The sequence below is a fragment of the Molossus molossus genome, unplaced genomic scaffold, assembly GCF_014108415.1.
Source record: "Molossus molossus isolate mMolMol1 unplaced genomic scaffold, mMolMol1.p scaffold_m16_p_11, whole genome shotgun sequence".
Taxonomy (NCBI): domain Eukaryota; kingdom Metazoa; phylum Chordata; class Mammalia; order Chiroptera; family Molossidae; genus Molossus; species Molossus molossus.
In genome coordinates, this window is record NW_023425346.1 from 105,043,379 (window position 1) to 105,055,670 (window position 12,292).

General features: G+C 57.9%; 1 protein-coding gene across 1 annotated transcript in view; it reads right to left on the reverse strand.

Annotated features, from left to right (window-relative positions):
* Window positions 1–12,292, reverse strand: part of COL6A3 (collagen type VI alpha 3 chain) — a 61,567-nt gene that overhangs the window by 15,886 nt on the left and 33,389 nt on the right. The window contains exons 23-36 of the mRNA XM_036253369.1: window positions 11,727–11,762; window positions 11,192–11,254; window positions 10,401–10,463; window positions 9,170–9,232; window positions 8,321–8,383; window positions 6,297–6,347; window positions 6,104–6,139; window positions 5,619–5,681; window positions 4,549–4,611; window positions 3,336–3,368; window positions 3,217–3,253; window positions 3,105–3,116; window positions 2,521–3,014; window positions 629–725 (exon numbers count right to left, since the gene is read on the reverse strand). Coding sequence (XP_036109262.1) covers window positions 629–725; window positions 2,521–3,014; window positions 3,105–3,116; window positions 3,217–3,253; window positions 3,336–3,368; window positions 4,549–4,611; window positions 5,619–5,681; window positions 6,104–6,139; window positions 6,297–6,347; window positions 8,321–8,383; window positions 9,170–9,232; window positions 10,401–10,463; window positions 11,192–11,254; window positions 11,727–11,762 — 1,174 coding nt within the window. The remainder of the gene's footprint in view (window positions 1–628; window positions 726–2,520; window positions 3,015–3,104; window positions 3,117–3,216; window positions 3,254–3,335; window positions 3,369–4,548; window positions 4,612–5,618; window positions 5,682–6,103; window positions 6,140–6,296; window positions 6,348–8,320; window positions 8,384–9,169; window positions 9,233–10,400; window positions 10,464–11,191; window positions 11,255–11,726; window positions 11,763–12,292) is intronic.

A 12,292-nucleotide genomic window follows, 5' to 3' on the forward strand; every position in this document is an offset into this window, starting at 1 on the left:
ACAAGTCAGTAAGCCAAGGTCTGCCGGCATTAGAAAGGAAGGGAGGGGAGGGGAGGGAGGGAGGGAGGGAGGGAGGGGGAAGGGAGGGGGAGGGGAGGGGAGAGGAAGAGGAGGAGAGGGGAGGGGAGGGGGAGGAAAGGGAAGAGGTGGGAGGGGAAGGGGAGGGAAGAGGAGGGGAGGGGAGGGGGAGGGAAGGGGAAGGGGAGGTGGGAGGGGAGAGGAGGGAGGCGAGGGGAGGAGAGGGAAGGAGAAGGGAGGGGAGGGGAAGGGAGGGGGAAGGGGGAGGGGAGGGGAAAGGGAAGGGGGAGGGGAGGGGAGGGACCTTACTTTTTTGTCACTCTTTGAAGAAATGTGTCTACAAAGTCCCAAAGCCAGATAGTTAAAATCGAGGCTCCAAGGTGAAGACTTAAGCAGAGCCCACTCTCTCTCTCATTGCTTATAAAACAAATCGTTCCCCATCTAAGAGGAGCTCTGTTTGGGGTTCTACTTTAAACACGAAAACTACTGTGTGGTGTCTATGGATCTGCACTGAACTCGAGCCTGTACCCAGTGAGGGCTGTCGGCCCAGATGTCCCTCCGTGCACGGCAGGTCTGCAGCTGGACAGAGGTGGCTGGAGAAGCACCTTACCCAAGCAGACATGACAGGCCAGGACCTTCTTCAGGAAGTCCGGGAGGTCCCTGCGGGGCGGCAGGACCAGCGCGTGTCCCACGGCCGTGTTATTGATCTGGTGCAAACAGGAAACGTTCGGTAGGACGGTCACAATCAGGAACCGCGCGAAATACAGCCGAGGAGCAAGCTAGTCACCTCGACACAACCGGCTTCCCAAGAGGCTGATCCTCTCGCTGTTTGAGGGGGAGGCTGGAGGAGGCACCGAGTTTAACAGGAAAACATAGGTTTCCTTCGGCGGAAATGAGCTGAGTTCAAATGTCATTCCCGCACTTTCTGCTGGCCTTGAAGCCAGAGTATTATTTTTTTATATTTTGGTACGTGCCCCTAGCGGGAACCGAACCCGGGACTCTCTGGTCCCCAGGAAGATGCTCCAACCGCTGAGCCAAACCAGCCAGGGCAATGAAGCCAGATTATTTGACCTCTCGGAGGTTCAGTTTTCTCGGCTGTAGAATGGGATAACGGTCAATTCTCAACAGAGCTATTTGAAGGATGAAGTTTGGTAACAGATGTCAAGCGCCTGGTATAACCTCTAGTGAAGAGGGGGCTTCAATACCATTGTCGTGTGCAGCAATAATAATAACAACTGGCAAATGTTAGCTTCATTCCTTGACCTCGCTGCCAGGGCTGGAGAGGGACTTGAACGGCAAAGCAAGTCATTACATCATGTCCAGGAGATTCCGACTCCTGCCCAGCACAGCGCAGCAGCACTAGCTGTTTATTTCGTGACAAATTAAATTCAATGAATGAATGAATGAATACTTAACTTGTCGAACTCGCTGAAACTATCCTATTAAGACACATGTGGGCCCTGGCAGGTTTGGTTCAGTGGTTAGAACATCGGCCCGAGGACAGAGTCTCGGGTTCAATTCCGGTCAAGGCATGTACCTTGGTTGCAATTCAGTCCCCGGCCTGATTGGGGTCGTGCAGGAGGCAACAACAAGTCATTGTGTCTATCTCACATCAATGTTTCTCTCTCTCTCTCTTTCTCTCTCTCCCCCTCCCACTCTATCTGAAGATAAATGGAAAAATATCCTTGGGTGAGGATTAAAAGAAAAAAAAAAAAGACATGTGTGGCTCAGGGTCCCTCGGCCACACCGCTGGCGGCCGCAGCGGGATCCCCAAGCCTGGTGCTCCGTGCTCCCCTGGCCTGCGGACTGGAGACCCAGCCCTGAGACATGCTGGCAACGCCCCTCGCTGACGTGGGCAGCGGGAGAACCACGGAACACCCAGCTTGGAGGAGAAGCCTAGGGCCTGTCTCCACCCCGCCCTGTCTCCTGCAGCTGAGAACCCGTCACAGAGAGGTGCAGTGAGGTGCCCACACTCCTGTCAGGGATGTGAAGCCAGACCACGGGCGGCGATAGCACCCAAGGCCTCCTCGCTGCTGCCCACTCCCCCTTCACGCCCGTCACCCACGCCTCTGGGACAATAAGCTCAGCACCCACGCTGAGAAAATGTTAGCTGATTAAGTATAACAATGTAGCAAGTTGTTTAAGCAAATAAGGAGGGAGCTCTTGTCCGTGTCACCAGCTGACCCTCGGGTGCCAGCCCGGCTCAAGAAAGGTTTGAACAGGGGAGCACACTGGGGAGCTGGACTCACAGATGTCTGGGGACCCCACTAGGAGGTGGCAGATGTCCGGGTTACCCTGGGAGACCCCTCCAACACGTGAGGAGGGGGCCTTGGCTCTGGCACTGAGCCAGAGGCTGTCCTGGAGCCTCCCTGCAGAGGTCTCGGCCGGCCCAGCTTCCTCCAGGGCCTTCTAGAAGCGGTGGGTCATGATGCCCCGTGCAGGGCGCGGACATGCCTGCGAGCCTCCCCCGAGCCCGGGGCGGGGGGTCACCAGGGCACCGACCTGCAGAGCGTTGACCAGCTGCCGGTCCTCCTGGCTGGTGAGGAACAGAGGCGTGACCCCCGCATCCGACAGCTTCAGCATAGCCTCCCTGAGCTGCGGCGACGCCCTGGTGGGTTTGTTGCTGAAGAAAATGGCCACTTTCCTCATGAGGAAGCCGCTCCTCACTCTCTTGAAGGTGTTCCTGGCCACGAACGACATGGCGGTCTCCAGGCTCTGCTGCTTGGACGTCAGAGCCACCTGGAGGTTCTTGATCCTGTCCAGGAGGACCGACTTCTTCTTGGAGTCAGCGAACCGGATCTCCGTGGTCACCTCGTTGTTGTAGGTGACCACGGCCACGCGGGCCCCCCGCGGGCAGTTGCTCTCGGCAATGGTCAAGTCACCCACGATCTTCAAGAGCACGTCCCTCATGCGACTGAAGGTGTCTTGCGTGACCCCCTCTGAGGTGTCCAAAGCGAAGGCCAGTTCCGTCGGGAAGACGGGGCACTCCAGGGGCCCTGGGAAGGGGGCGGGTGCACAGATAAACCTTACCTGCTGGGAAGGGGCTTCTCGCCACGGAAGGAGGCCACGCCATGCCGTGCACTTACCGTAGCAGCAAGCTGGAAAGGAACAAGAGAGGAGGGAGCGTCAGGTCCGTCGTGAGAGATGCAGACGGAAGGGTAGAAGTGCGTCCCCCACCGCAGAAAGCCGTGTACTTACGACATTTATCTTTGATGCTCTGGACAAGGGCACATTGCTTTAAAAGGAAGGAGAGAAGGTGTCAGGACAGCAGACAAAGGACTGACGGACAGGGACGCGTGCGCATGCATGTGACTTACGTCGATCGAGTCGCCTCTGTTGCCTTTGTAACCCTGGAAAACAAGGAAGGAGAGGCTGACGTACGGGACGCGGCCCGCGGGGAACAGTCCTCGGCCCCCAGCAACGGGGTGGAGGAAGCAGAGGCGGCCTCGGCTGGCCTGGGTCCTTCGCAGACCCTCCCTGCAAACCTGACTTGGCTCCTCAAAGAGCAAAGGAGCAGAAGACCTGGGATAAAAAGTTTCGCTGTGAGCGAGGAGCTGCACACCCTGAAGACCGGGAAGCTCATTACGAGTCCACGGGAGCCGCACACTGAGCTCGAGTCCAACACCACTGTACCCGAGAGAGGCGCTTCCTTCCACCTGCTAGCTCAGCCCCTGTTCACGGGAGGACAGCGCGGTCACCTGGCTGCCTGTCGCTCCAGGTCGAAGGCATCCCAGCTGATTCTGCTCAGGGCGGGACCCTCATCTGCTCTCGGCATCTCATCCCAGTAGGTGCCCACCCAGGGTCAAGCAGTCCCCTCGTGGGCCACTCGCTGTCTCTCCATGAGGCTGTTCCTGCCTGTTCATCCCCATAGTAACTGGCGTTTTGATCGCCCGTTAAATGCCTCTCACTGAACACCCAACTCAACTTTCTTCTTCCGGATTCACCCAGTCCAATCCCTTAACCTTTTTTCTGGGAGTGACTCTCCATTCCTGAGTTATTGGTTCATTCTTCATCGAACCTCATCAGTTTTAATGTAGGGAGACAGTAAAGAGAGAAATTCAGATAAGGAGACAAAGACGTGTGTACTGATGAGATTTCATGGAGGAGCCCAGAGGGGACCCTCCTGGCCCCATGTTCGTCATGTCAGACGAACTGCTCTAACCGTGAATCGGTAGCTCGCTTGGGGTTTTACAGACCAAAGGAAGGATTCCCAGGCCAAGGTCGGACACAGTTACAGTCTCCCACAAGGTGCAATCCAGAGGTAGTACAATGTGTTCTCTTCGTTTGTCCTCTACACAAGCCTCAAACCAGGAAATTCTGGAAGCAAACTGCTCTATGCCCTGGACTACAGCATGTCATGTGTTCAAAGCTCTTTTCCCCATTGTGGTGTCAGAAGGGAAGTGGTTTTTAAAAAATGACAACAAACAACAATAACAGCATAAATGCGGCACGCCGTCTCTGTGAGAAGGAGACAGTGGGCAGTGTTCAGAGACCACATACAAGGCTCGATGGGGATTGGTAGGTACTTACAGATGGTCCTGGGTAGCCAGGGTCTCCCCTCTGTCCACCGGGCCCTGGAGGTCCTGAATTTCCCTGCAAGGGGCAGAACAAGCATTGTCTAACTGGGGCAAAAGAAGGGGCATTCTGCACTGCCCCCCTCGGAAAGTGTGGTAAAGGTCATCTAACCTAACATCCCCTGTCACCACAGAAAAGCTTCACTGTCGGGGTTTCTGCGCCTCCAGAATTCACGTGTAAGGACAGGAGGCTCTCACAAAACTGACGCACACTTCCTCACAACTGAGTTCTCCGGCAGGCTCAGGTAAGACAGATGCCTAAGAACCATCAACGAGACGGTCCATGAACGCACGAGCAATCAGTAACTGACCATTAATGACGTCACTGCTGGGTGTAGACCACCTTAATTTAAGTAGTGACTGACCTAATTTGACTGTCTTCATGAGCAAATTTAGCAGGACAATTACGGTGGTTTTCAGCTATATTTTTAGCGAAGAATAGCTGTTAGAAACGTTTACCCAGATCTAGACCACAACTGGCTAATTCAAGACTCAGCGCAACCGTAAGAGGATGAGAGACCCCGCTGAGGAGAGTAACTCAGAACCAGAGCAGCTTAAGAAAGAGGCGTCCTCTCGGGATGGGAGGCGAGAGCAGGCGGTCTTGGCCTGGCCCGCCTCTGAGCCGGGACCCCCGCAAGCACGTCAGGCACCCCATGAAACCCTGTTGCGTCACCGTTGGTTGGGCAGGACCAAACGTGACCACACAGACTGACATTACTCCTTCTGAGACTTGAATCCCCCTGCCGCCCTGTGGGGAGTGGACCAAGGACTAGGGACCCTTGAGATGTGTTAGAGGAAGGGGCTCTCGGGGCCTCCCCATAAGGGGGAAAACACAGACACAACCACAGGGGGTCCTGAAACATTGGGCTTCAGCTTAGGATCCCTTTCCTCGCCCCACCCCCCATGCTCCCACTGGCCGGGTTGCCGTGGCAAAGAGGAGCGTCCACAGAAGGTGGAGGGTCAGGGTTCGATCCCCCTCCCTCCACGTCCTCATTCCCACTGCAGCAATGATGCAGGCAAACTCACCCTTCGGCCTCGGATGCCTTTGGGTCCCGGCGCTCCCCCTGTCCCGGGGTCCCCATGGATGCCCTGAGGAGAGAGCCAGGGGGCGGCACATTAGCTCTGGAACAGCAGGTGCAGCCGAGGGTCCCAGCAGCCACACGGCCGACTTTGGACACTTCTCCCCTGGTTCCCAGAGCATGTGAGGAGTCAGCCCCAGCTCGTGGGATCGATAATGGTAACAGCCTGCAGACACCGCATTTTAGGTTGACAACGTATTTTACTGCGGTGCTGTTCACTGAGTCCTCACAAGCTCCCTGACAAGTCCTCTCCATTATTGCAACAGAGGAGGGGCTCTCTCAGAGACGGGGGGGCCTCCCCAAGGCCACTCGGTCCGTACGTAGCTGATCCAAGACTAGAACCACGACGCTCTGATCTGCAGTTCGTGGACACACCAGACTCGTCCCAAAACAACGGTGGTAAACGTGTACCACCAACTGCGGAATATTTACCTTCGGACCTGGGTGTCCAGGAAAGCCCCTTTCTCCCTGTAAAAGATCAATAAATGCCTCAGTCGATAGTTGGGCTCAATTTAAATTCGCTAAAATAAATTACACATCCATAGCGTCGTCAAGAGAAAAAGCCACTGTATCACGGTGAGGTTTTGAGAGAGTTCCGCAGGAAAACCACGTCGCGAGTACACACCTTTTTGCCTTTGCGCCCTTCACCGCCAGCTCCATCTCGCCCGTTGTCGCCCTACGTGTGGAAAGACAGGGTCACTGCAAGCCACCCAGCTCTGTCTGCAGCCCTAGCAGGGTCCCTGGGTCCCCGAAATGTCCCCAGATCGAGGAGCAGATCCAGGGGTTCGGGCTCCTCCTCCTCCCGGGGGGACAAGACCCAGCGTGAAGGAGCCTTTAGCAAACGGCACTGGTGGCTCCAGTCTAAAGAACTTCTCCCAGCTGTTGGCAAAGCTCCTGCTCGAAGGCGGAACCAAGGACCCATCGAACCTCGGAATCTGGAGTCGAAAGGACTCTGGAAGGTCACCCTGACTCTGCCTCTGTGAGTCTTTGACGCTACTTCAAAGCAAAGCCACAGGATTCACTGCCTCGTACCCTCCTGAGTGGTCTGCGCTCAGACCGCCTCCCTCTTCCCGAGTCCCTGCCCTCCTCCCAGGCCACACCACTAGCTGCCTTCTTTCCAAACACCCCTCCCCCACCCTCACAGCGTCCCTATCACTTTCTCGTGGGGCCTTGGGAACTGGACACGATTACTTTAAAAGGATCCGAAGAATGTATGTGCAAAACACATCAATTGCTTTAAAACAGGCATGGAACATGCTTCGTAGTTCATTTACAGTTTTTGTTTTTGTTTTTTTTTTAAATCCTCACCTGAGGATATTTTCCCATCTATTTTCAGACAGAGGGAGGGAGGGAGAGAGAGAAACATCGACGTGAGAGGGACACATCGACTGGTTGCCTCCTGCATGGCCCCCACCAGGGCCGGGGACAGAACTGCAACCGAGGTACGTGCCCTGGACCGGAATCGAACCTGAGATTCTTTGGTCCTCGGGCTGACTGACGCTCTAACCGCTGAGCCAAACTGGCCAGGGCGGTTCGTTTACCGTTCTAAATGGACATCAGGAGCAAAAAGCCACTGCCCCCAAAACTTATAAAAACAGAATCAGGAAGAAATTGTCTTTCATGGTTTTGAAAAGATTTTAAGTTTGATGTTTTTTCCCTCCGCTCCTGAAACTATGGGCAACAGATATGGGTTATTTTCTATTTATTTATTTTATTATTGTTGTTTTTTAATCCTCACCTGAGGACATTGTTTTTCTATTTATCTTCAGATAGAAGGGGAGAGAGAGAGAAACATCGACGTGAGAGGGACACATCGACTGGTTGCCTCCGGCATGACCCCGACCAGGACCGGGGACAAAACTGCAACCGAGGTACGTGCCCTGGACCGGAATCGAACCCGTGAATCATTGGTCCACAGGCCAACGCTGTAACCACTGAGCCAAACTGGCCAGGGCAGAATGAATTATTTTTCAACTTCAGTTCACTGTAGAGAAGTTACGCACACAAGGAAAATACCTGGATGCCTTAGGGTCATGAGGCAGGTCACCTGGCCAATGCATAGAGTTTCTGGGTCTACTGACTCATTTTAGAAAAATTTCCAACATCCTGTAGATTTTTTTCCTCATATAGAAATATAGCCTACAAGATTATTGGTAGCGAGCTGTTAGATTGTTTTAAATAACAATTTTTTAATGAGTTATCACAGTAACGGTTTCTATTCCTGGGGTGTCTCACCCAGCGGACGCTGTTTCCATCGCATTGAGACCTGACCGATCCGACTCCACTTTTATCCCTGGACGTTTATCCCTTTGCAGAAAAGCCCCGTGAGGTCGTGCTCAAGAGCATTCACAAGACCGAAGCTGAACGTCGGTCCGGCCTCCGTGAGCCGGCTGGTCCCCATACCCCGGAAAACAGAAGAGACGTCCCACCCACACCCCCACAATGAAGCGAGACTGACTTTGACGTTTATTTGCTGGTTACACGCAGCAGTTTTCAATCCCGTCCCCAGTGATCGGAGAAGCAACCATCCAGTTACCTCTGTGGGGACCAAACCTAATCTGCAAAGACAACGGCCCGCCCGGCACAAGCCCCGTCTCCCCGCTTCCGGAACGTTCCAGCAGAGTCAGTGACAACACATTTTGATCTTACCATCTCCCCACGGGGCCCTCGGCTCCCGATTCCTCCCTTGGCTCCTGGGTCTCCGGGCTCACCCTGCAACGAGAAACAAGGCTGCGACGTCTGCAGTCCGGAAGGATCGTGCCAAGCCCTGCCGTTCGAGGTGACGCCGCGGCCCCACGTGGAGCCCTGGAAAAGGCTCCCGGGAGGCCGGCGCGTGTTCTCTTCGTGAACATGGCACGGGGACATGCTGGCGGGGAGACCGGGAAAGGGAAACCGGAAAGAGGGAGCCGGTGGGCACTGACTTCGGCGGGGAACCCCAATAACACCAACAAGAGGCAGAGAGGAAATTCTGGGTCCTTGGGAACACATTTCTTTCCCTGAGAAAATGCTGCCGGTAGGACTGGTTCTGATAAACTCGGGTTTTCTCCAGGTTTGCAGGAGCAGGGATCCGACGACAGCCTTTGGCAATGGGCTCTGACACCCCAAACGGTCCGGGCTCCGGGCTCCGCAAAGCGGGGACAGCAGAGCAGTGTGAACCGCCCACGTCCCCGTGGGGTGTGGTCGGGGCGGTTCTGATGCGGTGCTGCGTGGCCCGAGCTGCGGACCGCGTGAGGATGCTGGACTGTGGCCTCGGGCCACGGCAGGAGCAGCTGCCACGAGACAGCCCACCCACTGAGCATGAGCGTGCGTTCCTCGAGGCGGGGGCGGGGACCCCACTGGCAAGCGGGCTCTCCACAGGGAAGGCTGGGGCGGGAAGACCGGAAGGCAGGCCCAGGGATGGCAAACGAAGCAGGGGGCCAGCTGGTGAGTGAGGGAGAGGTCCGGGGGGCGGGCCAGGCCTGACCTCAGGAAAGCAGCTGGCCCTCCGTCCAGACAAACCTTTCTTCCCAGGGGACCGATCCTGCCGCGTTCTCCCGGAGCACCTGCAGGCCCTCCGCTCCCCTGGGGTGGGAGGAGAGGAGAATCGGTGACATGTCCCCCCTTGCTGGGCCTGAGTCTGAATGCCCCTCCCCCAGCCCTGGAGGTCAGAGCTGCGGTGCTCAGGGTCTCACGCGGGGCTGAAGACCCAGCTGCAAGTTTGCGTGGTTTGTGCTGCCCACAGCATCAGTGCACGCCCGGGCCAGTCTGCAAAACGTCCACACGGTGCCCTTTCCAACGCACATCCACGTCCCGGGCCCCTAACTAGGGGACGAGCACCCAGATGTTAGGTGGCTGCTGTCCTCTGTCCACCCTCCACAGGGACCCCTGGCTGAGTGCATGAATCAACCTATGCTGGCGGAGCCTGGGAACAGCCCCCACGGACATCAAAGGCAGATGGCGGCGTCTCTCTGTCATTGGTGACTGTTCCCAGACACCTGCCTCTTCCCTACTCCCTCTGCAATTCCCGATTAATCGGAGCTCGACTCAATGTTGGGAAAAACCCAAAGCTGTAAAGGTCGGTGCGCATGGGGTTTCGGAGCCGGGGAGGACTTCCCGCAAAGGCGGCCCCCGCCTACTTCCTGCTGCCGCTGCACAGCACGGGGTGCCTCGGGGGGCTACCGGCGCAGTCAGCCACTGCTCTGCTCTGTGCAGATGGCAGGGGGCTCCCCCAGCGTCCTGTCGTGCAGAGCGACAGAGGTGAGGAGGACACCTGGTCCCAGCTTGACTGTCATGGCGCATCTGCTCATCATCTCGGCAGCCGTGACGTTGAATTCTGCGGTCATGACTCTAGGGACACCTTCTGTGCCAAACTGGGGGACGGGCAGCGCCCCACACAAACTAGCAAACCTCAGGGCCAATCTCCAGGGATCATGACATCGTGTGAGCCCTTCGGTGGATTTAGTTACATCCGCGCAGTTCCAGGCCGAGGCCTCGGAGACAGCGCGTCCCCTTGCTGACCCCGGCTGGCCCAGGTGGAGGCCCCCCGGAACCCCAAGCCCCTGGAGCACCAAGAAAAAAGGGCCCCTACTTCCTCGCATAAACCGGCCACGGGGACTACGGCTGACCCAGGGTTGGTGTCACCCAGGGGTCGGGGAAGGTCTGTCCTCAGCAGCACCAGGCGCGGACCCTCAGCCTGCTCGGGCCCTGCTGTCCGCTCAGCCACACAGAGGGTGGGCGGAGACGCACTTACCCGCGGTCCGGGAATGCCCTGTTCTCCCATCAGGCCTGGGGGACCGGTGGGACCAGCTGGACCCTGAGGACGAAAGGCCGAGGTCAATGCCGTGTGGAGGAGGAAGCCCAGGCGGACCCGTGTGCTTTCCGCGGAGCCCAGAGCCTCGCTCCTGCTGCTGCGAGGCCCCCAGAGCCCGCCTGTGGATCCCCCGGGGAGCAGCGGCCCCAGCCCAGAGCACGAGCGGGAGGTTGGTTTTGAAAAACACGAACTTGTGCACGATGCCGCAGCAGTAGCATTCATAGTTCCCGAAGGTGGGGCGGCCCCGGGGGACACCGACCCAGGAACAGCCCGTCGGCTGTGGTCTGTGCCCACAGGGGAACACGGTTGGCCAAGAAGGGGAGCGAAGCCCTGTGGGCTCCACCCCACGCGAACCTCGGAAACCCCACGTGCTACGGGGGAGAAGCCGGGTACGAAAGGCCACCTACTGGCTGACCCCGTTCACGCGAAGTGTCCAGAGCAGCACCTCCGTAGAGACGGGGAGGAGATGAGTGTCGCAGGGGCTGGGGTGGGGGGCTGAGGAGTGACCACATCCCAGGGGTGGGGTCCCCTCTGGGAAGGTGAATCGTTTGAAAGCAGAGAGAGGCGAGGGTTGTCACCACCCCCCGAGCACTAAATGCCCCTGAATCGTCCACGGCAAATGATCAGCTTTGTCTGATCTCGTAAAATTGACTGTCACCTTGATTAAAAAAAAAAAATACGCGAGCATCTGGGGAGATAGCCGAAGGCACACAGGCGCCCCGGGTACTGACCTGTGCTCCCTGGGTCCCCGGCTCTCCCGCGGAGCCCGGCTGGCCCGGACCACCAGGGTTGCCCTTGAAAGAAGAGAGAAGGCGCAGGGGTCAGGACGGTTGACAGCGACGCCGGCGCTCCGCTCCGCTCCGCGTCACATCTGGACGACGGACAGGGTCACGGTCTCAGCTCGGGGGGGGGGGGCTTCGAAGACTGAGCGGGTTGCCCCAGGGTGAGGCAGCCGACACGCAGAGCCAGCTCAGTGAGGACGCTGGACACCGAGTCCCTGCGACTCGCTGACGCCTAGCCGAGCGGAAACGTTGCGGACAAGAGACGCCTGGGAACTGCCTCCTCGGTCGTCTCCCCTCCACCCCCTGCCCTGCCCCCCACTCTTCATTGTTGTCACAAGTCCATCAGGGAGGCTCATGCAAGGAGATGGAGAGCGAAGGAGGAGGTTCAGCGCGTAGGCGGAGGACGCGAGGACGGTCCCCCAGAGCGAGCACATGGTGAGCTACCCGCTGATGACAGAAAGGGGGCGCCAGCTCAGAGGCTCACCTTAGTTCCTGCCGGTCCCCTTAGGCCATAGCCGCCCTGTGGAAGAAGTCACACAAACTGTGAGGGGAGACAGGACGGAGCCGGAGACTGCGGCTGAGCCCCACTGCGTCTGTGTGCCAGGCCCCCCGCCCTGAGGGACCCCAGGCTCTGCCCCACGCTGCCCGTCAGTCACCAGGGAAGGGATGCGGCGGACCTGCCAAGCCAAACAATGGCTCCTGGGGCACAGCCGGGCCAGTGGCAGATGCGGAAGGGAGAGGGAATGTCAGGTCTGTTTTCTACCGTTCCCCCGACTGTCGGGGAAGTCATGCGATGTGTTCATTAGAAGGAAGGAGCCCCAGACTCTCCACGCCCCACTGGCCGAGTGCCACAGGCCCCGGTGAAGTGAGCGTCCCCGTGCGTGAACCTGGCTCCCAGGAGAACTCGATTTGGGCTCAGGTCTCGGCACCGTCCCCCCCCACACTCCGGGGGTGGCCCTGGGTCCAGGGCAGCGTGGGCTCGCTAACTCCCACGCTCTGCCGCTTCCGCTGCGGCGGGGAGGGGGTGGGGACATGTGAGCGTCCCGATAC